The sequence below is a fragment of the Trachypithecus francoisi genome, unplaced genomic scaffold (genome assembly GCF_009764315.1).
Source record: "Trachypithecus francoisi isolate TF-2019V2 unplaced genomic scaffold, Tfra_2.0 Lachesis_group8, whole genome shotgun sequence".
Lineage (NCBI taxonomy): Eukaryota > Metazoa > Chordata > Mammalia > Primates > Cercopithecidae > Trachypithecus > Trachypithecus francoisi.
Window position 1 is genome coordinate 7,520,807 of NW_022681473.1, and position 22,074 is coordinate 7,542,880.

Here is a 22,074-nt window from a genome sequence, read left to right on the forward strand (position 1 = left end):
CGCACAGATGGGGTAGGAGCTGACAGAGAAGTAGAGGGGAAGAACCAAGTGGTTGGAGAGGGCTGGGAGGTTCTACCCTCAACCAGGGCCAAAAGGAAGTCAGGATTCCAGGTAACCTCGTGGTCCTGGAAGGCGTTATTCCCCTAGAAGAAATGAAGGCCCCTAGGTTAGCCAAAGGGTCACAACCCTTTCACAGCAAATTCCAGGGTTTCACAAGAGGGTGTCATTCCAGGCACAGGAAGAATCAAGATGCAGCACAGCAGTTTCTGGGCCGTCTTCGGGACAACCGGGAGCAGCAGCATTTCCTGCAAGATTGTCACGAGGTGAGGCTCCCTGGGGCTCCGGGATATTCTCTAGCCATCTCTTTCCCACCTTGAGCCTAGAATAAGTCCAGCACAAGGTCACCAGAGACTGAGCCCCTTCATGGCTTCTTCCCAAGGTGCCTACTTCTCCTGGCTCACTCTGGCCCTGCTTTTATGCCCCCCTCTTCCCTCCCTGGGAAATGCCCCCCTCCTTTGTCCCTGTTTTATGTTTGGTCCAGCTGAAGCTCTGGATTGATGAGAAGATGCTAACAGCCCAGGACGTGTCCTACGACGAGGCCCGCAACCTGCATACCAAGTGGCAGAAGCACCAGGCGTTCATGGCTGAGCTGGCTGCCAACAAAGACTGGCTGGACAAGGTGGACAAGGTGAGTGGTGCTGTGGGGGCTGCCTCTGGGCAGAGTCCCCCACCGTGCAGGTGAGGGCCTGGCTCCAGGACGTGGTTTTCGTCATGGTTAGAGATTGTGGGGCTTCTGGTGCCACAGCTCCACAGTGGAAAGTTATGGCCTGGGAAACAAACGTCTTTGTTGGAGACAGAGAGTGGGACAGTGAGTCCAGAACCTTGATAAAGTACAAATTAGTAGGTAGCCAAACTGCAGCTTGGATTTAACACCGTAACTGTTCCTGAGTTCAAAGCAGGATGACGCTATTCAGTGGGCTCTGCAAACCTTGTCTGGAGAGGGCTTGGCCTGGATGGTCAATATTTGAGGCTTTGCAGTCCAAACAGTTTCTGCTACAACTGCTCATCTCTGTCGTTGTAGGACAAGAGCAGCCGCAGAGAATAGGTGAATGAATGAACATGGCTGTTTCCCAATAAAACTTTATTTGTAAAAACAGGCAGTGGGCCAGATTACCTCATGGGCTGTATGTAGTCTGCCAGTCCTTATTTTCGAGTCTTGCTGTCCCTGGTTCTTGCTCTTCCACCCAGCTCTTCCTCAAGAGCCAAGGACATATAAAGTTTTATATCTGCTCCGCAAGTATCCCTATAGAACATGATATGCGCTCAACAGTCTGTGAGGCACTGCAAGGTCTACGAAAAGACACTTTCCTTCCCCCAAGGGCATGACGGTTGGGACAAAAGGAGACCAGTGTGCTTTCAATTGTTTCCATTCATTCAGCAAATATTTACTTGGTACTACTATATCCAAAGCATTGTATTAGGCACTGCGTGGGGTCCGAAAGGGATCCCCTGGTAGGCTCCACCCTGAAGGAATAACGCTGTCGTCAGGATATGAGGCATATACGCAGGTAGCTAAATAGAATCCAGAGAAGAATCTGATGAGTGCTGTGAGAGTGGCCCTGCTGAAGCCTGGGGAATAAGGAGAGAGGAGATATGAAAATTCTAGAAGCAGCAACATCCAGGGCAGTCCATGGCGGATGAGTAGAATTTGGACAAGTGGAGATATTGAGGAAAAGATGTTTCCAGGTAGAGAAAACTGAACAGAAAACCAGTGGTAGGCCGTGCCTGTTTGGGAGCAAGGGGGTGAGTCAGTCTGGCAGCAGCAGAGAATGTGTGCAGGGCCCCAGGGAAGAAGAGGTGGGAGAGAAGCCCCGGAAAACCCTGACCACCACATGTGTGTGCTTCCAAGTGTGGATTGTGCTCAAAGCTGTGAAGCTACCCAAGCAGTGCTAGCCTTTGATGCTCTTCATCCTGACAGCCACAGCCACCTGCAAAATGGCCTGAAGGCAGTATCTGGGTTTGTGTTCCCCTAGAAGCAGACCCAGAAACAATGATTCTAGGGAGGTGACCCCGGGAAGCATCAGTAGGGGAATGGAGTGATGAGAAGGGACAGAAGTCATGCCAGTTACCCCCATGGGCAGCGGGAGCCCAACCCTCATGGGGCACTCTGTGGGGGTGTAGATGGAACACAGAACACAGCACCCGCACAGCCACAGCACTTGGATGCTGCATATTTATCCATCAGCTCCCTGTCTGTCACTGGTTGAGGGCTGCTTCTGGGCTCATTAACTCCATGGCTCTTCCAATTTGCCTTCCACACAGTTCAAGGGAGCACACTTGCCTCACCACCCCAGATGCAAAAATCCTCAAGCAGAAAAGCTAGAAGTGGGGAAACCAGGTGGGACTCACTTGCTATCAATGAAGTGAAGAGTAATGAGTTGAGAAATACAAAACGATGGCAAATAAGTCAATGTGCAGTGTGGTGCCAGAAACCACAGGCACCAAGGAACCCAAACTAAAGAGAGATTGAAAGGGCTTCCTCGTTGAAATGCTCTTTGAGCTGGGTCTTGAAGGAGGAGTGGGGTTCATCAGCGGTGAGGGAACAGCAGTTTAGAAGGGATCTTAAACCTCTGCGAAGAGTGTGTCGATGAGAACACACAAGGACTTGGAATTATTGCCCACACTTCAGGTCTCTGCTGCCCGTGCTCTCAGCCTCTAAAGTTCAAGCTAATTTGGGCACTTTGACGTTCTCTGTCCTGCCTTCCAGGAGGGGCGGGAGCTGACTCTTGAGAAGCCAGAGCTGAAAGCCCTGGTGTCGGAGAAGCTGGGGGACCTGCACAGGCGCTGGGACGAGCTGGAGACCACCACCCAAGCCAAGGCCCGCAGCCTCTTTGATGCCAACCGAGCTGAGCTGTTTGCTCAGAGCTGCTGTGCCCTGGAGAGCTGGCTGGAGAGCCTGCAGGCCCAGCTGCACTCAGATGACTACGGCAAGGACCTCACCAGCGTCAACATCCTGCTCAAGAAGCAGCAGGTGTGCTGTGGGCCTTTGATGGGGATGGTGAATAGCAGAAGAAAGGAAGGGGTCTAAAGCTTTCAAGATTTGGGAGGCCAGCTAAGGCCTGGCAGATAACACCTTCAGTAGCATTTCCCAGAATCATTTCTCTGGGCAGCCAGTATCAGAATCTCTAGGGATATGTCACAGTCAGGATTAGAGTTAGGAGACAGACCCACTAATAATTTGAAGATGAGAACTTCAGTAAAAAGAAATATTAATTAGGCCAGGCACAGTGGCTCACGCCTGTAATCCCAGCACTTTGGGAGGCTGAGGCAGGTGGGTCACTTGAGGTCAGGAGTTCAAGACCAGCCTGGCCAACATGATGAAACCCCATCTTTACTAAAAATACAAAAATTAGCCGGGCGTGGTGGCACGTGCCTGTAATCCCAGCTATTTGGGAGGCTGAGGCAGGAGAATGGCTAGAACCCAGGAGGCAGAGGTTGCAGTGAGCCATGATCGTGCCATTGCACTCCAGCCTGGATGATAGAGCGAGACTCCGTCTCAAAAAAAAGAAGTGTGAATTAGGAAAAGGTAGTAAAGAGAACTCTACGGCAGGGGTCAGAAAACTTTTTCAGTAAAGCGCCAGATAGTAAATATTTGGGGCTTTGTGGGTCATGAAGTCTGTGTCACAGCCCTTCACCTCTGCCCTTGTAAGGTAAAAGCAGCTGTGGATTATATGTAAAATAAGGGGTATGGCCAGGTGTGGTGGCTCACACTTGTAATCCCAACACTTTGGGAGGCCGAAGTGGGCAGATCACTTGAGTCCAGGACTTTGAGACCAGCCTGGGCAACATGGCAAAACCCCATCTCTACAAAAAAATACAAAAAATAGCTGGGCGTGGTGGTGGTGTGTGCCTGTAGTCCCAGCTACTCTGGAGGCTGAGGTGAGAAGATTGCTTGAGCCTGGGAAGTCGAGGCTGCAGTGGGCTGTGACCGTGCCACTGCACTCCAGCCTGAGTGGCAGAGCGAGACTTGTCTCAAAAAAATTTTTAAAAAGGGGTGGGTGCAGCTGTGGTCCAATAAAAACTTTATAAGGCTCGGCAGTGGGCTGGACTTGCTGGTCCCTGCTCTAAAGAATGCAGAATGGGAAGTGTAGGGAGCAGCTGACACCTCTGGGGTCGAGGAGTACCCCAGGAAGGAGCAAGATGGCTGAGTCTCAGACCTCCTTGGAGAGGGCAGAGGCCCACTGCATGGCCTGGAAATTTGCTGGGGTATCACAGGCCAGAGCAGGTCTGAAGCCAGCAAGCCAAGGCTGACCAGCAGGAAGTGGCCACTGGAGTGCAGCAAAACTTGCCAGAGAGTTAAGAGCCACCAAATCTCTTGCGCACTGTGGACAGTTTTGCTGTAGGAGAAAGATAAGATTAAGACCCTGGAACCGTGGAATGCCCCTCATCTGCTAGGCATTGTGGTGTCCCTCCAGCGCCCTCTGCTGACAAGGCCTAGATTGTGCCCGCTGGTAAAGGAGGAATGTTTCCAGAGACCAGTTCCAGTGTCTCAAAGCAGGGCCACGATGGATTGGGGATGGAGAGACAATGAGTTGATAACGGGCACAGTTATCACACTACCCTGGAGTTTTTAATCTCAGTCTTAGATGTGGGGGTGTGGGTGCAGGTTTGTTATAAGGTTATATTGTGTGATGCTGAAGTTCGGGGCAGAATTGAACCCATCACCCATGTAGTAAGCACAGTATCCGATAGAGATTCTTTCAACCCCTGCCCTTGGACTCTTGTGTATATAAAGTTCGAGATCCACTGATCCAGCCCATGAGGAGATGCTCTCCCTGGGTGAGCTGCAGTGATAAGCAGCCACAGTGGGCTGGATAGAGACTGGTGTCTCTGCTGGGCGTGAAGGCAGAAATGCAGAGCTAACATGTCCTTCCTCCTGGTGGTTTGCAGATGCTGGAATGGGAGATGGCTGTGAGAGAGAAGGAGGTGGAGGCAATCCAGGCCCAGGCCAAAGCGCTGGCCCAGGAGGACCAGGGTGCAGGGGAGGTGGAGAGGACCTCGAGAGCTGTGGAAGAGAAGTTCAGGGCCTTGTGCCAGCCCATGCGGGAACGCTGCCGGCGCCTGCAGGCTTCTCGCGAGCAGCACCAGTTCCACCGGGACGTGGAGGATGAGATCGTGAGTCACTGGGGCCAAGGACGGCAAGCTGCCCCCAGCCACGTGGCTTTCCAGCCTCCCTCCTCAATGCCAGCAGGGCTCTGTTCCCTCTTCTCTTTGGGATTGACCATCTCCCCTCTAGGGAGACTTGGGGATGCCCCCCAGAACCAGAGATGACCATTCCCTACACACACAGAGGTAGCCCCAGGTGTCCCCACTCCCACTAATCAGTCCCTGGTGCTTGCCTTGGCCTCTGGGCCTCCACTGACCTCCTCTTCCTCTTCCAGTTGTGGGTGACAGAGCGGCTGCCCATGGCCAGCTCCATGGAGCATGGCAAGGACCTACCCAGTGTCCAGCTTCTCATGAAGAAAAACCAGGTGAGGCAGAGGCTGAAGGCAAAAGAGAAGTTCCCAGGAGCCTCCCCAGACTTGGACGTGTGTTTTTTCTTAAGACCAGGCCCCCCTCGATGCTGAGTGTAACCCTGGACTTCAGTGGCTGTCTTTCCTCACCTTGGGAGGGTGGGTCCTCTCAGTGGGACATAGTGGGGACTGGGGGGCTGAGGGGTGTTACCATCGCACCCCCAGGCTAGGAGAGGGAGCAGAGGACCCAGGAAGGAGAGAGGCACAGGGGTGAAGGGCGGTCTCCGGGAGCATGTGGGGCTGTGGCAGGCCTTTCCGCATTTTCTCTTCTGTGGCCGTGGGCAGACTCTGCAGAAGGAGATTCAGGGCCATGAGCCCCGGATCGCGGACCTGAGGGAGCGGCAGCGTGCTCTAGGTGCAGCAGCAGCAGGCCCGGAGCTAGCCCAGCTGCAGGAAATGTGGAAACGCCTGGGCCACGAGCTGGAACTTCGAGGGAAGCGACTCGAGGAGGCCCTGCGAGCCCAGCAGTTCTACCGTGATGCCGCTGAGGCGGAGGCCTGGATGGGCGAGCAGGAATTACACATGATGGGCCAGGAGAAGGCCAAGGTGAGGGCCAGGACAGAGCCTGGTATATGTGGCCAGTTCTGCCCTCCCCCGACCCGCTGCTTGATGCCACTGTCCCCTCCCGCCGTCCCTTCCCCCAGGATGAGCTGAGTGCCCAGGCAGAGGTGAAGAAGCACCAGGTGCTGGAGCAAGCCCTGGCCGACTACGCGCAGACCATCCACCAGCTGGCGGCCAGCAGCCAGGACATGATTGACCATGAGCACCCAGAGAGGTGGGTGCAGCGGCAGCCCGGCCCAGCCTAGGGGAGAGCTGGCTGCAGGAACAGGAAGGTGCAGGGAATGTGGAGCCTTCAGTGCTGTGTGCATGGAGCCTCCTAGAAAGCTGGAGCGCAGGGTGGGCGAGCTGTTGGGAGACTCACAGGGACAGAGCTCCACAGAACAGGCTGGAGGTCAGAGCTACACCCCTAAGTCCCACAATGCCTCTCCCATTGTTTCTGCAGCACGCGGATATCCATCCGCCAAGCCCAGGTGGACAAGCTGTATGCTGGCCTGAAGGAGCTGGCGGGAGAGCGGCGGGAGCGCCTGCAGGAGCACCTCCGGCTGTGCCAGCTCCGCCGCGAGCTGGATGACCTAGAGCAGTGGATCCAGGAGCGCGAGGTCGTGGCGGCCTCCCACGAGCTGGGCCAGGACTACGAGCATGTGACTGTGAGTGTAGGGAGAGCACCCAGCTCAGATCAGCCATGGGAAGAGTGGAGGACCCACAGGGAGACTAGGACCTGGTTGCAGGCAGAGCACTGGAGGGCCAGGAGACAAGACCAGGCTGAGCAGGCACTGCCCTCCTGATTTTGAGGTATATGATTTGAAGAGGCTGGGCATGGTGGCTCACATATGTAATCCTAGCACCTTGGGAGGCTGAGGTGGGAGGATTGCTTAAGTCCAGGAGTTTGAGACCAGCCTGGGCAACACAGTGAGACCCCCATCTCTACAAAAAAAATGTTTTTTAGCTAGGCATGGCAGTGCATGACTGTAGGCCCAGCTACTCGGGAGGCTAAGGTGGGAGGATCTCTTGAGCCTAGGAGGTCGACACTGCAGTGATTGCGCCAGTGCACTCCAGAGCAAGACCCCATCTCTAAATACACACACACACACACACAAATTTGAAGAATTGTGCCGAAAGGGGACATGAAGCTGAGCTGAGACAAGGGCAAATAGGAAATTATCACTCACACTTTTCAACAGAATTCAACAAAACGGGGTATGATTCCCTCCACGGTTTGGGGGCTTGGAGCCTCTGTCGTACAGAAATATGGGCCATAGTTAGGGGGTTCTTGTCTGAGGCCTGGGGGTCCCAAGCACCTCAAAATGCCTTTGCCGGGGGTTGAGGGCGCCTGTCAAATACAGGGTCAGTGGGAAGCAGCCACGCCTGCTCCTTAACCACCGGGAGGAAACCTGTCCCGGCCCCGTGGCCAGCAGGGAGAGGTAGGTTCTGAGTTTGGAGTGGAGGACTCGCTTCATCAGGCAGGGACCACATCCCCCAACATCACGGCATGGTCTGTCCATCTGCTTCCTCTACCAGATGCTCCGAGACAAATTCCGAGAGTTCTCCCGGGACACGAGCACCATCGGTCAGGAGCGCGTAGATAGCGCCAATGCACTGGCCAATGGGCTCATTGCTGGGGGCCATGCTGCACGGGCCACCGTGGCCGAGTGGAAGGACAGTCTCAACGAAGCCTGGGCTGACCTGCTTGAGCTGCTGGACACGCGGGGTCAGGTGCTGGCCGCGGCGTACGAGCTGCAGCGCTTCCTGCACGGGGCACGCCAAGCCCTGGCGCGGGTGCAGCACAAGCAGCAGCAGCTTCCAGACGGGACTGGCCGTGACCTCAACGCTGCCGAGGCCCTACAGCGCCGACACTGTGCCTACGAGCACGACATCCAGGCCCTCAGCGCCCAGGTCTGACCCAAGCATGCGGAGGTGGGGGAGGCTTAGAGGAGGCCAAGGGGGAAATGCCAGGGAGAGTTCCCAGGAGCTAGGGCAGAGCTCAGAAATGCTGGGAGGATGGCACCCTTTGGAGGGCCATTTTGAAATGAGGAAATTGCTCCAAGGAAAATCTCTGTTTGACCGGGCATGGTGGCTCTTGCCTGTAATCCCAGCGCTTTGGGAGGCTGAGGAGGGCAGATCACCTGAGATGGGGAGTTTGAGACCAGCCTGACCAACATAGAGAAACCCCGTCTCCACTAAAAATACAAAATTAGCTGGGCCTGGTGGCACATGTCTGTCATCCCAGCTACTCAGGAGGCTGAGGCAGGAGAACCACTTGAACCTGGGAGGCAGAGGTTGTACACACCACTGTACTCCAGCCTGGGCAACAAGAGCGAAACTCGTCTCAAAAAGAAAGAAACCGTCTCTGGCAGGGGACATCTAGCCAGCGCATCACACTTTTAATGACAAGCCCCCCCGAGAGCCCATACTGTCTTCAGGGCTTCCCAGTGGCCAGGAGACTCTTCATGCGCTGCTAAATCTGCCTGTTGGTGCTTCCCAGGCTTGAGCTCTAGGCCCACACTCAGGAAGCATGGATCTTTCCCTCAACCACTAAAACCCATCAGCCCCTGCCTGAATCCCCTCTTCAGGCTAAGTGTCTCGTTCTAGCAATCTCCAAGGTCCATCACATCCTAGACAGGCCTCTGAAAGTTCAACTGGCCAATGGCCCTTTTCCAGATTCTCCCCAAGTTAAGCCCAGGTTCCCAGATGAGACTCAATAGGGCAGAGTGTGGCCAAGCACCTGCCTTCATCTTTCCCAGCACCCCCACTCCCTGGCTCTACCCCCTGCTTCTTTGGCTGTGAGACAGGCAGCAGCAGGTGAGAGTGGCAGCCAGAACTGAGGCAGGCTGCGGCTCCTTGGAGTCCCCCACTCTGCCTGACTCTGACCCGGGGCCCCGCAGGTCCAGCAGGTGCAGGACGATGGCCACCGGCTCCAGAAGGCATATGCTGGAGACAAGGCTGAGGAGATCGGCCGCCACATGCAGGCCGTGGCTGAGGCCTGGGCTCAGCTTCAGGGAAGCTCTGCCGCCCGCCGGCAGCTGCTGCTGGACACCACGGACAAGTTCCGCTTCTTCAAGGCTGTCCGGGAACTGATGCTCTGGATGGATGAGGTCAACCTGCAGATGGATGCCCAGGAGCGTCCCCGGTGAGAACCCCAGGGCCCGGGGCCTCCATGGGTTGTGTGGCTGGGCTGTGATGGGGCTATGGGCAGCAGATGATGCTGTTTCTGCCTCCCCCCAGGGATGTGTCCTCCGCGGATCTAGTCATCAAGAACCAGCAAGGCATCAAGGCAGAGATAGAGGCCCGGGCGGACCGCTTCTCCTCCTGCATCGACATGGGGAAGGAGCTGCTGGCCAGGAGCCACTATGCGGCCGAGGAGGTGGGTGAGGCCTGGGTGGCCGGGCCATTCTCACTGTGCAGTGCTGAACGCTGACTTCTTGGCGGCTTTCTGCTTCCTCTCGTTCTTTCTTTGCAAGAAATTTTTCATTCTCTCCCCTCAGTGCCATTCAGGGGTTTCTTGCATTCTGGAAATGTGAGAACCGTCTGCCTCTTGACATCAGAAATCACTGGTCCTGGACCAGGCATGGTGGCTCACGCCTGTAATCCCAGCACTTTGGGAGGCCCAGGTGGGCAGATCACCTAAGGCCACGAGTTCGAGACCAGCCTAGCCTCCAAGGGTTGTGTGGCTAGGCTGTGATGAAACATGGTGAAACCCCATTTCTACTAAAAACACAAAAATTAGCCGGGCATGGTGGCAGGTGCCTGTAATCCCAGCTACTCGGAGGCTGAGGCAGGAGAATCGCTTGAACCTGGGAGGCGGTGAAGTTGCAGTGAGCTGAGATTGCGCCATTGCCTGGGCGATAAGAGCGAAACTCTGTCTCAAAAAAAAAAAAGAAAGAAATTATCTGTCGCCCTGGGTGACTCCCCAGGGGCCCTGGAAAGACCTCACACCCTGGTGCTAACTCATATCTCTGCCCCCCAGATCTCAGAGAAGCTGTCTCAGCTGCAGGCGCGGCGCCAGGAGACGGCTGAGAAGTGGCAGGAGAAGATGGACTGGCTTCAGCTGGGTGAGCTGCTGAGGGGCCCCAGGTGCTGTGGGGAGTGGGGGGCATTCTGCACCCTGTGGTTTCCAGAGTAGGTGAGACCAGGAACCCTGGGTGTGAAACTCACAATGTCCAACCTTGGCGCTGCCTGGCACAGCTCTGGGGCAGTGGCTTTGTCTGTGTCCCTGTTCTTGAGGTTGCCATGGCCACTGTGCCCTGCCAGTGGCCACTCTGACCCACCATCTTCCTGTGACCCCCGATCCCCCCAGTTTTGGAGGTGCTCGTGTTTGGAAGAGATGCAGGGATGGCAGAAGCCTGGCTCTGCAGCCAGGAGCCACTGGTGCGCAGCGCTGAGCTGGGTTGCACGGTTGACGAAGTTGAGAGCCTCATCAAGCGGCACGAGGCCTTCCAGAAGTCAGCAGTGGCCTGGGAGGAGCGATTCTGTGCGCTGGAGAAGCTTACTGCGGTGAGGGACACAGGACCCCAGATGCCCACCCCCAACCTGCTCCCCCGACCCATGCTTGCGTCTGCTTGGAGCAGACATGTCTTCTCTCTTGCCACTGTACCAGTGGCTCCCAGATGTGAGCTGAGAGTGCCGTTGTCACCACACCTTTAGGAGGTGTCAGTTCCCCTGGGTGAGGCTGAGACACCTTCTCCCATTTTGTCTCTTGTCCCCACCGTCTTCTCGAATTCTGTTCTTCTTTTATCCTATTTCATCAAATCAGAGTTGAGACATTTCAGCTCTCCCTATTTCCCTGGCCCTCTTACACGCGACCTTCTACATGCTGAATGCAGCATTTTTTTGACAGCTAGAGGAGCGGGAGAAGGAGCGAAAGAGAAAGAGGGAGGAGGAGGAGCGAAGGAAACAGCCGCCTGCTCCTGAACCCACAGCCAGTGTGCCTCCAGGGGACCTGGTGGGCGGCCAGACAGCTCCTGACACCACCTGGGACAGGTGAGAGCCAGGATGCCTGGGGTAGGAGGAGGAGGCTGAGCCCAGGCCACCCAGGGACTAATGATTCTGTGTTGCCTTTGGTCATCCCAGAACCCAGCTACGGCCACCATCCACACAAGCCCCCAGTGTTAATGGAGTCTGCACAGATGGAGAGCCCTCACAGGTGACCCCACTGTCCCCCTGTTCCCCCATTGGAGTCGTAGCCCCTCCACCCCCGCACATCCTTTTACAGATTCTTATTCTTGCAGCCCCTGCTGGGACAACAGAGACTTGAGGACAGCAGCTCCCCTGAAGGGCCGGTGAGTTCCCCTGCAAGTGTGGGTGTTGATAACTGGGAGGCGAAGGGTCCAGAAGGGGTGGTGAGTGGGGGTGGTGGAGTACTGGGGATGGGATGGGAGAGGGCAGAGTCTCACGGGCAGCTTGGGGGCAGGAAGACCAACTCCTGGACATGGAGCTTCCTGGCACCCAGGTTAGGGATCTCCCGTCTCATCCTTTGACACTGACACTGCTCTCCCCTCCAGGGACCTGGCCCAGGGGACGAAGCCAATGGGCCCCGGGGAGACAGGCAGACCCGGACTCGGGGCCCGGCCCCACCTGCGATGCCCCAGAGCAGGTCCACCGAGTCAGCCCACGCTGCCACCCTGCCTCCTCGAGGCCCAGAGCCGTCTGCCCAGGAGCAGATGGAGGGGGTACTGTGTCGCAAGCAAGAGATGGAGGCCTTCGGGAAGAAGGCTGCCAACAGGTACGGGCTCTCCGGGGCCTGCCCTCAGAGGGGACCTCCCCAGAGCCTCTGTCCAGATAGAGGAAGGGATGCCCTTTAAAGTACATCTTCTGGGCAAAGGGTAGGACTTGGGACCAGAGCAGGGCCTCAGGGGAGGACCAGAGGGTGTGAAGACCATGGCCTAAAGATGGGAGCAGAACTGGAAGTCCTAGGATACCCAAGAGGGCCCTGGGTTGCAGGAGCCACCGAGGCCAGCCAGTCAGCACCATGTCCCTCGCAGGTCCTGGCAGAACGTGTACTGTGTCCTGCGGCGTGGGAGCCTCGGCTTTTACAAGGATGCCAAGGCAGCCAGCACGGGAGTGCCATACCACGGAGAAGTGCCTGTCAGCCTGGCCAGGGCCCAGGGCAGCGTCGCCTTTGATTACCGAAAGCGCAAACACGTCTTCAAGCTGGGGTAGGAACAGGGAACAGTGCTCTCGGAATGGGAGGAAAGTTGGGCGTGGCACAGGTGAGCCGTGAGTCGGGTCCAGAGGGAGGGGAGTTTCTGTAAGGAACCCCTGAGTGGAATAACCAGGCCAGCCACTTGGGGACAGTGTAGATAAGGGAGGCGGGGATTCTGGTTGTCTCCACACCAAGGGGAGCAGGAGAACCAAGACCCAGGCCTGATGGCTGCCGGTGTCAGGGTGAAAAATTACCCAGGGTGGGAAATCCAAAGGCAGGGATCTGGCAAGACCTCCTGGGGCCTGTCCCTGCCTGCCAGCAAGCAGCCGGAGCAGGAGGCCCAGGCTGGGGTGGAAGTGAGCTCCCCCTGCCTCTGTGGCCAGTCAGAAAGGATATGCTTCTGCAGTCGGGGGAGACTGAAGAATGTGCAGAGCATGGCTGGTCCGGCTCCGAGGGCTGCAGCCAGATGTCCCAGCCTGGTGTTGGGTCATGATTGCGCTCTCACCAGCAGCGACCTGGCACATCCAGATTCTCAGCTCTGCCCTGTGGCCTCTCTCTCCCAACAGCTTACAGGATGGAAAAGAATATTTATTCCAGGCCAAGGATGAGGTGAGCTGTCCTCCGTGTTCCTCTCTGTCCGTGCCATTCCAGAACCTCCAGCTGCAGACTCCCCTTCCTTCCCCGTCCTCCCTCTTTTTCCTGGTCTCGTCCTTTGTGGTAAGACTGGATATGTGTGACGGCCGCACCAGGCCGCACTCCCTGTCTAAGCCGGCCGCATTCTCCTAATAGCATGAAACAGTCAGCTCACTTTCTGCCTCCTCCTCTCACACTTCCCTGCTGTCCACCGTGACCACCCCAGTGGAGCGTCCTTGCAGCTGACCAAGGGTCTTTCCATCCACAGGCAGAGATGAGCTCGTGGCTACGGGTGGTGAACGCAGCCATTGCCACTGCGTCTTCTGCCTCTGGAGAGCTCGAAGAGCCAGTGGTGCCCAGCACCACCCGGGGCATGACCCGGGCCATGACCATGCCCCCAGTGTCACCTGTCGGGGCTGAGGGGCCTGTTGTGCTCCGCAGCAAAGACGGCAGAGAACGAGAGCGAGAAAAACGCTTCAGCTTCTTCAAGAAGAACAAGTAGCTGGGGGCAAGGTCCCAGGCCAGCTCCTTCCCTCCGTTCAGGAAACTGCCAGGGACAGTCGACAGGGACCACCCTCTTGTCAGGACAACTGCCTGCTGCTAGGGTCTGTTGCCAAGGTCAACCCATCACCAGGAACTGTCACTGGGCAGTTCCTTCTCTTCTGCTGTTTAATTCCAGACTGGTGGTGGGACCCAGGCAACCCCCTCTCCCACCCCCGCCAACTTCTCCCCTTTCCCCAGCCTCGTGCCTCTGTCTCTCACCAAGGTGCGGACAGTGCCGCACCGTCAACACAGGCCATGTGGGGAGTGACTGCCCCTGCCTCAGGGTCATTCTCCCACCACAGCGAGGGCACTCGCCTTCTGCCTTCTGGTTCCTCACCCCTCGGACCAGCCAGGAACCTCTCAGAGCTGAAGCAGGCCCTGGGGGCAGGAGTGCCAGATGATAGGCGCAGGAGCCCTCCCTCCCCATCCCCACCCTTTAATTCCAGCTGCCACTCCATCTCCAGCTGCTCTCAATGGCTTTCAAGGTGTGTTGTTCAGGGACAGCCACCGCCTTGAGTCTGGCCAAGGAGGTGATTAAACAGCTCAGCTTCTCTCACTGCCTCTGGGTGTCTTTGCTTTCCTGACCACAGCCTCTCTGCCCAAGCCCGTGTCCTCTCCTTTGGTTCTGGTCTCCTGCATCTCACGTTTCTACTCTGCCCCAGCCTCCAAGCTCTTGAAGAGCTGTGTCACTCTGAGAGCTTCCCTGACCCAGTCTCATTTCCCTGTGACAGTGACCTCCAGTGTGCTGGGCTGACCAATGCCAAGCCTCTTTTTAGACCAAAGTAGTTCCCCATGGGTTGGGATGATGTCACCAAGCAGTATTCATGTTAAAAAGCAATGAGGTAGGCCGGGCGCGGTGGCTCAAGCCTGTAATCCCAGCACTTTGGGAGGCCGAGACGGGCGGATCACGAGGTCAGGAGATCGAGACCATCCTGGCTAACACGGTGAAACCCCGTCTCTACTAAAAATACAAAAACTAGCCGAGCGAGGTGGCGGGCGCCTGTAGTCCCAGCTACTCGGGAGGCTGAGGCAGGAGAATGGCGTAAACCCGGGAGGCGGAGCTTGCAGTGAGCTGAGATCTGGCCACTGCACTCCAGTCCGGGTGACAGAGCGAGACTCCGCCTCAAAAAAAAAAAAGCAATGAGGGCTCCTTCCCTGGTGCACAATTTTCTTCACTTGTGAGTTGCTAAACTGTGTTCATATTGGAAGACTGGGAAGCACTGCTACAGCCCCCAGCCAGTCTCAGCCACTGCTCAGCGCAGTGGTGGAAAGCTGAGCACATAGCGGGTGCTTACTGCGCCCACTTGCTGTCTGCTCTCCAGTAGATCAAGGGTGCTCAGACAGGGATCAGAGAAGTGGCAGGTTCCAATAAACTGACCAACAGAATGAAGTCACTCTGGGAAGCCATGAGGTAACTTTACAGCCCAAGTGTGCAAATACACAGAGGATTTTATATATATACACACACACACACACACACACACACACATATATATATATATTTTTTTTTTTTGAGACAGAGTCTCACTCTGTCAGCCAAGCTGGACTGCAGTGGCGCAATCACAGCTCACTGCAACCTCCACCTCCCAGGTTCAAGCAATCCTCCCACCTCAGCCTCCTGAGTAGCCTGAACCACAGGCACATGCCATCACACCCAACTAAGTTTGTTTATTTTTTGTAGAGACGGGGTCTCACTATGTTGCCCAGGTCAGTCTCGAATTCCTGGGCCCAAGTGATTCTCCCATCTTGGCCTCTCAGACTGTTGGGATGACAGGTGTGAGCCACCATGCCCAGCTGAGACTACCTTCTGGATCCGGTGAAGTGTTAGAAAGGAGCTGGTGGCTTCTCCTTTGTCTCTGGCTTGGCAATCGGAGCTTTCAGGGCAGGGTGTTTGTCTCCCGATGTTGATGGAAGTGGCCACTCCTTGGTGGCCTCCAACAGGAAAAGTGTGTTCTCTCATTGTTTTCTATACACACAGACAACCGTTTTTCCAGGAAGGCAGCCCCATCTTCAGTGTCATTGACTGCGGGCCTGACTATCATCAGTCATGATGAAGACCGAGTCAGGTGTGTGCAGGCCCAGAACTAGCCCATCACAGCCCCAGAGTGGGCTCCAAACCTGAGATCTGGTAGGCCAGAGAGCCTGCAGGATAATTTCCCCTTTAAGATGGGCAGATTGACTGTTCCACAGCCAACAGGTAGATACATGTAACTAGAACAATCTGTCATGGGACTAAGTGGAAGAATCCATCAGCATTACACAGGCATCTTTTCTTCAAATACAACTGTAAAATCTCCACTGTTTGAAGAGAGTCATACCTTGGGGGTGCTCAGGGAATCTAGGTATTTGCACTCCAAGGTGGCAAGCCTGTGGGGGGGGTTGAAGGGAAACAATACTTGGAAATGTTAGAAGGAAATGTATATGGAGAAATTGATGGAGAAATGATTATTTTAATGTGATATATAAATGTAAATAGGACAGCCAGTTGAAGCAGTCCCTCAGAAGGGGCAGGCATTGTGAACAGAGACGTGAGACTAAAGGCTCCGAGCAGCATCTGCAAATGTGGCAGCAGAAGCACTTCAGGGCATGATTCTTTAAGAATAGGACATAGAGGCCGGGCGCGGTGGCTCAAGCCTGTAATCCCAGCACTTTGGGAGGCCGAGACAGGCGGATCACGAGGTCAGGAGATCGAGACCATCCTGGCGAACACGGTGAAACCTCGTCTCTACTAAAAATACAAAAAAAAAAAAAAAACTAGCCGGGCGAGGTGGCGGGCGCCTGTAGTCCCAGCTACTCGGGAGGCTGAGGCAGGAGAATGGCGTAAACCCGGGAGGCGGAGCTTGCAGTGAGCTGAGATCTGGCCACTGCACTCCAGTCCGGGCGACAGAGCGAGACTCCGCCTCAAAAAAAAAAAAAAGAATAGGACATAGAAGAGGGGAAGCATAGTGTCAGGAATTAAGTCAGAAAACACCTTCAGCTGTGAGTGGAAGAAAGCAAAACTTCCAGGAAAGGCAACAGGAAGGAATGAGGCGGTGAGGGATATGAGACAAGTTAGACACAAAAATACAATAAATGCAGGCACCACAAATCAATGGAGAGAGATGGCAGATAAAAATGGATTACTTGGTGGTTCACGCTTATAATCCCAACACTTTGGGAAGCTGAGGTGAGTGGGTCACTTGAGCTCAGGAGTTCAAGACCAGCCTGGGCAACATGGTGAAACCCCATCTCTACAAAAATTAGCCAGGTGTAGTGGCACGTACCTGTAGTCCCAGCTACTTGGGAGGCTGAGGCAGGAGCATTGCTTGAACCTTGGAAGTAGAGGTTACAGTGAGCTGAGATCATGCCACTGCACTCCAGTCTGGGCAATAAAGTGAGACCCTGTCTCAAAAAAAAAAAAAAGGATTAATTATGTAGTGAAAAATATATTTGCATTTTTAACATCACCTACAAGAGTGGACGTTAGGTCCATGCTGTCCACAGCAGCAGCCACCAGCCATGTGTGGCTACTGAGATGTAGCCAAACCAAGTGTGCCGTGGCTCTGAAACACCAGTCATCAAGCATGGAAAAGGACAACAACTTTAAATACCTTAATTTTTATATTGATTATGTGTTTTAATAATATTTTAGATATATTGGGTTTCAAAAGGATCATTAAAGTGAGTTTCAACTATTTTGGTTACTTTTTTAATGTGTTTGCTGGAAATTTTTAAATTACATACGTAGCTAACATTGTATTTTTATTGGATAGCACTGCTGTAAATGGGCTCCAGATCTAAATGCAAAAGGTAAAAAATATAATGTTAATAGGCCGGGTATGGTGGCTCACACCTGTGATCCCAGCACTTTGGGAGGCCAAGGAGGGTGGATCACATGAGGTCAGGAGTTCGAGACCAGCCTGGCCAATATGGTGAAACCCCATCTCTACTAAAAATACAAAAATTAGCCAGGCATGGTGGCGCACACCTGTAGTCCCAGCTACTCAGGAGGCTGAGGCAGGAGAATGGCGTGAACTGTGGAGGCAGAGGTTGCAGTGAGCCCAGATCACACCACTACACTCCAGCTTGGGCAACAAGAGCGAAACTCCATCCCCCAAAAAACAAAAACATAATGTTAATAGACTAAAATGTAGGAGAATATCTTGTGACTAAGGAGGCTACAGAAGAACATCTTATATAAAAGTTCAAAAGCAGGCCTGGTGCAGTGGATCACACCTGTAATCTCAGCACTTTGGGAAGTGAGATGGGAGGATCACTGGAGCTCAGAAGTTCAAGACTAGCCTGGGCAACACAGCGAAACCTCATCTCTACAAAAAAAATTTTTTTTTTTTTTTTTTTTTTTTTTTTTTTTGAGACGGAGTCTCGCTCTGTCGCCCAGGCTGGAGTGCTGTGGCCGGATCTCAGCTCACTGCAAGCTCCGCCTCCCGGGTTCACGCCATTCTCCTGCCTCAGCCTCCCGAGCAGCTGGGACTACAGGTGCCCACCACCTCGCCCGGCTAGTTTTTTTGTATTTTTTAGTAGAGACGGGGTTTCACCGTGTTAGCCAGGATGGTCTCGATCTCCTGACCTCGTGATCCACCCGACTCGGCCTCCCAAAGTGCTGGGATTACAGGCTTGAGCCACCGCGCCCGGCCCAAAAAAAATTTTTAATTAGCCAGGCATGGTAGCACCCAACTGTAGTCCCAGCTACTTGGGAGGCTGAGGTGGAAGGATTGCTTGAGCCCGGGAGGTTGAGGCTGCAGTGAGCCATGATCACACCACTGCACTTTAGCCTGGGCAACAGGCTGTCTCAAAAAAAAAAAAAAAAAAAAAAAAAAAGTTCAAAAGCACAGCTTTAAGATAGAAATTAATTTCATTGCACAAGAAATAAGGATTTCTGTTCAGTGAAGGACACCATGGACAGTTAATAATTAGTGGAATGAGAGATGGTATTTGAGACCAATAAGAGATTAGAATATACGAAAAAGCCCTACAAATCAACAACAAAAAAGGAGCCTGCAACCTGAAAAGAAAGATGGGCAAAAGATATGAACAGGAAATTTACAGAAGCATAAACTCAAAAATTCAAGAGGCCAGGTGTAGTGCCTCACACCTGTAACCCTACTGATTTGGGAGGCTGAAGTGGGAGGATCACTTGAGGCTAGGAGTTCGAATAGCCCAGGCAACATAGACCTCGTTTCTACCAAAAACAAAAAAATTAGCAGGGCATATAGTCCTAGCTACTTGGGAGGCTGAGGGCTGAGGGCTTCAGCCTCCTGAAGCAGGAGGATTATTTGAGCCCAGGAGCTCAAGGCTACAGTGAGCTATGATTGTGCCACTGCACTTCAGCCTGCATGATAAAGCAAGACCCTTTCACAGAAAACAAGTCTGGGCACAGTGGTTCATGCCTTTAACCCCAGCGATTTGGGAGGCCAAGGTGGGTGGATTACTTAAGGTCAGGAGTTCGAGACCAGCTTGACCAATGTGGTGAAACCCCGTCTCTACTAAAAATACAAAAATTAGCCAAGCATGGTGATGCGTGCCTGTAGTCCCAGCCACTCGGGAGGCTGAGACAGGAGAACTGCTTGAACTCCGGGAGGCGGAGGTTGCGGTTAGCCGATATCGTGCCACTGCACTCCAGCCTGGGCGACAAAGCAAGACTCTGTCTCAAAAAAAAAAAGAAAAGAAAAGAAAAGAAAAGGCTGTGCATGATGGCTCATGCCTGTAATCCCAGCACTTTGGGAGGCCAAGGTGGGCGAATCACAAGGTCAGGAGTTCAAGACCAACCTGACCAATATGGTGAAACCTCATCTCTACTAAAAATACAAAAATTAGCTGGGCGTGGTGGTGGCGCATGCCTGTAATCCCAGCTACTCAGGAGGCTGAGGCAGGAGAATCGCTTGAACCCTGCAGGCAGAGGTTACAGTGAGCCGAGACAGTACCACTGCACTCCGGCTTGAGGGACAGAGTGTGACTCCATCTCAAAAAAAAACAGACAACAAGAAGTGATGCTTAAAATCATTAGTAACGAGAGAAATACAAATTAAAGCAACAATGAAATATCACTTTATATCTATCAGACTGACAGAAATTAGAAAAGCAGATAATGTCAATCACAGGAGGGACGCAGAGATACAAGGCCCTTCATATGCTGCAGGTGGAAGAGTTTGCTGGTGCAGCTTTTCCCAAGAACAATTCGGCGCTACTTAGACAGGTGAGTTCTACGTATACTCTATGACCCAGCAATTCCACCTCTGGGTTTATATCCCCCCAAATTCTCACACAGAATTAGGGCACATACTTAAGCATGTTCACTGCAGCCCTGTTTATAATGACAAAGAGCTGGAAGCAAGCTGAGCATCCTATGCCCAGAGATGAACAGGTACAATATGTGACTGTACACCACGGAGGACTGCATTACTCACTAGTGAGGTATCATGTGGCGACACAGCTCTTAGCGGAAAAATAGTAAGGCACAGTGAGCTATACAACTCAAAACACACCATTGACATAATTTATACAAATGTACAATGTTTCAGTCCAGATTAGAAGAAATCAACTGTAAAAAGACATTTGTAACAATTCAGGAGAAATTTGGGCATAAACAGTAGATGATATTAACATAGGATAGTGCTATTTTAAATTAGAAGCACATAGTAAGCCGGGTGCAGTGGCTCACACCTGTAATCAGCATTTTGTGAGACTGCAGTGGAAACATATTGAGCCCAGAAGTTTGAGACCAGCCTGGGCAACACAGTGAGACCCCCATCACTACAAAAACATTTTAAAAATCGGCTGGATGGGGTGGCCCACACCTGTGGTCCCAGCTGCTCCAGAGGCTAAGATAGGAGGATCACTTGCACCTGGGAGGTTGAGGCTACAGTGAGCCATAATGGTGCCACTGCACTCTAGCCTGGAAAACAAAGTGACACCCTGACTCAAAAATAATAGTAGTAACAGTTAAGGGCCGGGCGTGGTGGCTCATGCCTGTAATCCCAGCACTTTGGGATGCCAAGGCCAGTGGATCGCTTGAGGTCAGGAGTTTGACACCAGCCTGGCCAACATGGTGAAACCCCAGCTCTACTAAAAATACAAAAATTATCTGGGTGTGGTAGCGCACACCTGTAGTCCCAGCTACTCGGGAGGCTGAAGCAGGAAAATGGCTTGAATGCGGGAGGTGGAGGTTGCAGTAAGCTGAGATCGCACCACTGCCCTCCAGCCTGGGTGACACAGTGATACTCTGTCTTTAAAAAATTAAAAAATAAAAATAAATAAAATAAAATAAAATAAAATTGGAAGGACAGTGCCTCTTCTGAAATGGCTGAGAAACAAAAAGAACTCAGGGAAAGAACATATCCAAGTAGCTGGGGTGGAAGAGGGCAGCCTGGGGAATGTGTGCCTGATGGTATCAGAGAAGCCATTATGGAGCCACTACAATGAGGAATGGTGGCTGACAACCTCCCTGGCAGGCTCTACTAGGAGATAAACCCAATCCATCAATCTCCATAAAAGGCTACTCTTTGTTGGAAGGTGACAGTTGGGGAATCCGCCTAAACTTTTTTTTTTCCAGACCGAGTCTTGCTCTGTCACCCAGGCTGGAGTGCAGTGACACCATCTCGGCTCACTGCAACCTCCGCCTCCCGGGTTCCAACAATTCTCCTGCCTCAGGCTCCCGAGTAGTTGGGATTCATAGGCGCCCGCCGCCACGCCCCGCTATTTTTTTGTATTTTTAGTAGAGACGGGATTTCACCATGTTGGCCAAGCTGGTGTCGAACTACTGAACTCGTGATCCGCCCGCCTCAGCCTCCCAAAGTGCTGGGATTATAGGCGTGAGCCGCCGCGCCCGGCCAGCCTAAGCTTGTTTTTACCGCCAGGAGGTGCCCTTGGACCACAGCTGAATTCTGAATGCTAGACAGTTGGGAAACTCACAGTTGCCTAGACTTCCAGCTTGGTGTGGACGAGGAGACCCTGTCCCACCCCTAAACTAGGGACCTCGCTGGGCCTCTCCACCAAGTATTCCTCTCGTGTGTTCACCACAGACCAGGACTGTGATGGACACACAATGAGAGAGAACCAGACCACGGATACTCACGAGCAAACAAAACATGACTAAGCGTAGCCTGGGGAGCAATGCCTCTTAGGCCTGTCCTAGTTTTGCCAGGTTATCCTTCTGCCCCTTCGTTCTCAGTTTCCGTACCAATAAATAATACGTCTGTAATGAAACACTAAGATAATGTTTAAAGCACTACAAAACAATGACTAGTTTTGCTTAAAATGTGGCGCGCCTGTATTTCTGAAATGTTGCCCCAAGCTGCCACAGAGGCCGGCCAGCCCGCTACGAAAGCCCCTTTTTAGAGCCCTCGGGGAGATTCCCCTTTGTCATTAGCTCTCCGGCCTCCTCAGAGGACCCAACAGCAGGACCCATTGTGATGGTGAATGACTCCCCGGGGGCTCCGCTTTTCTAGGCAGTGGTTGCGTCCAGAGCCCCTCTGACGCAGAAGGGGCGACCCTTTCCAGGGTGATGACTGGCTGGCTGGGGCTGGGGGTGGGCTGACCTCCCCGGAGCTGTGCTGCCACCAAGAGGCCCCGCCCCCGTGCTGCGCGGTCATTTGTATGCAGCCTCGCGATTGGTCACTCGGCTCCCGC

The 22,074-nt window shown here is 53.7% G+C and overlaps 1 protein-coding gene across 7 annotated transcripts in view; it reads left to right on the forward strand.

The window, feature by feature from the left end:
* The window catches only part of SPTBN2 (spectrin beta, non-erythrocytic 2), a 43,864-nt gene extending 29,858 nt beyond the window's left edge, over positions 1-14,006 (forward strand). For all 7 annotated transcript variants that reach the window (XM_033204865.1, XM_033204870.1, XM_033204868.1 and 4 more), the window contains 20 exons: positions 233-323; positions 542-688; positions 2,768-3,031; positions 4,951-5,175; positions 5,442-5,531; positions 5,859-6,119; positions 6,218-6,348; positions 6,577-6,781; positions 7,653-8,027; positions 9,017-9,261; positions 9,357-9,495; positions 10,099-10,183; positions 10,429-10,625; positions 10,969-11,111; positions 11,202-11,274; positions 11,360-11,410; positions 11,633-11,853; positions 12,113-12,286; positions 12,840-12,882; positions 13,175-14,006. In XM_033204865.1, the coding sequence (XP_033060756.1) occupies positions 233-323; positions 542-688; positions 2,768-3,031; positions 4,951-5,175; positions 5,442-5,531; positions 5,859-6,119; positions 6,218-6,348; positions 6,577-6,781; positions 7,653-8,027; positions 9,017-9,261; positions 9,357-9,495; positions 10,099-10,183; positions 10,429-10,625; positions 10,969-11,111; positions 11,202-11,274; positions 11,360-11,410; positions 11,633-11,853; positions 12,113-12,286; positions 12,840-12,882; positions 13,175-13,408 (3,394 nt within the window). In that variant the 3' untranslated portion in view covers positions 13,409-14,006. The remainder of the gene's footprint in view (positions 1-232; positions 324-541; positions 689-2,767; positions 3,032-4,950; positions 5,176-5,441; positions 5,532-5,858; positions 6,120-6,217; positions 6,349-6,576; positions 6,782-7,652; positions 8,028-9,016; positions 9,262-9,356; positions 9,496-10,098; positions 10,184-10,428; positions 10,626-10,968; positions 11,112-11,201; positions 11,275-11,359; positions 11,411-11,632; positions 11,854-12,112; positions 12,287-12,839; positions 12,883-13,174) is intronic.
* Positions 14,007-22,074: the final 8,068 nt, after the last annotated feature.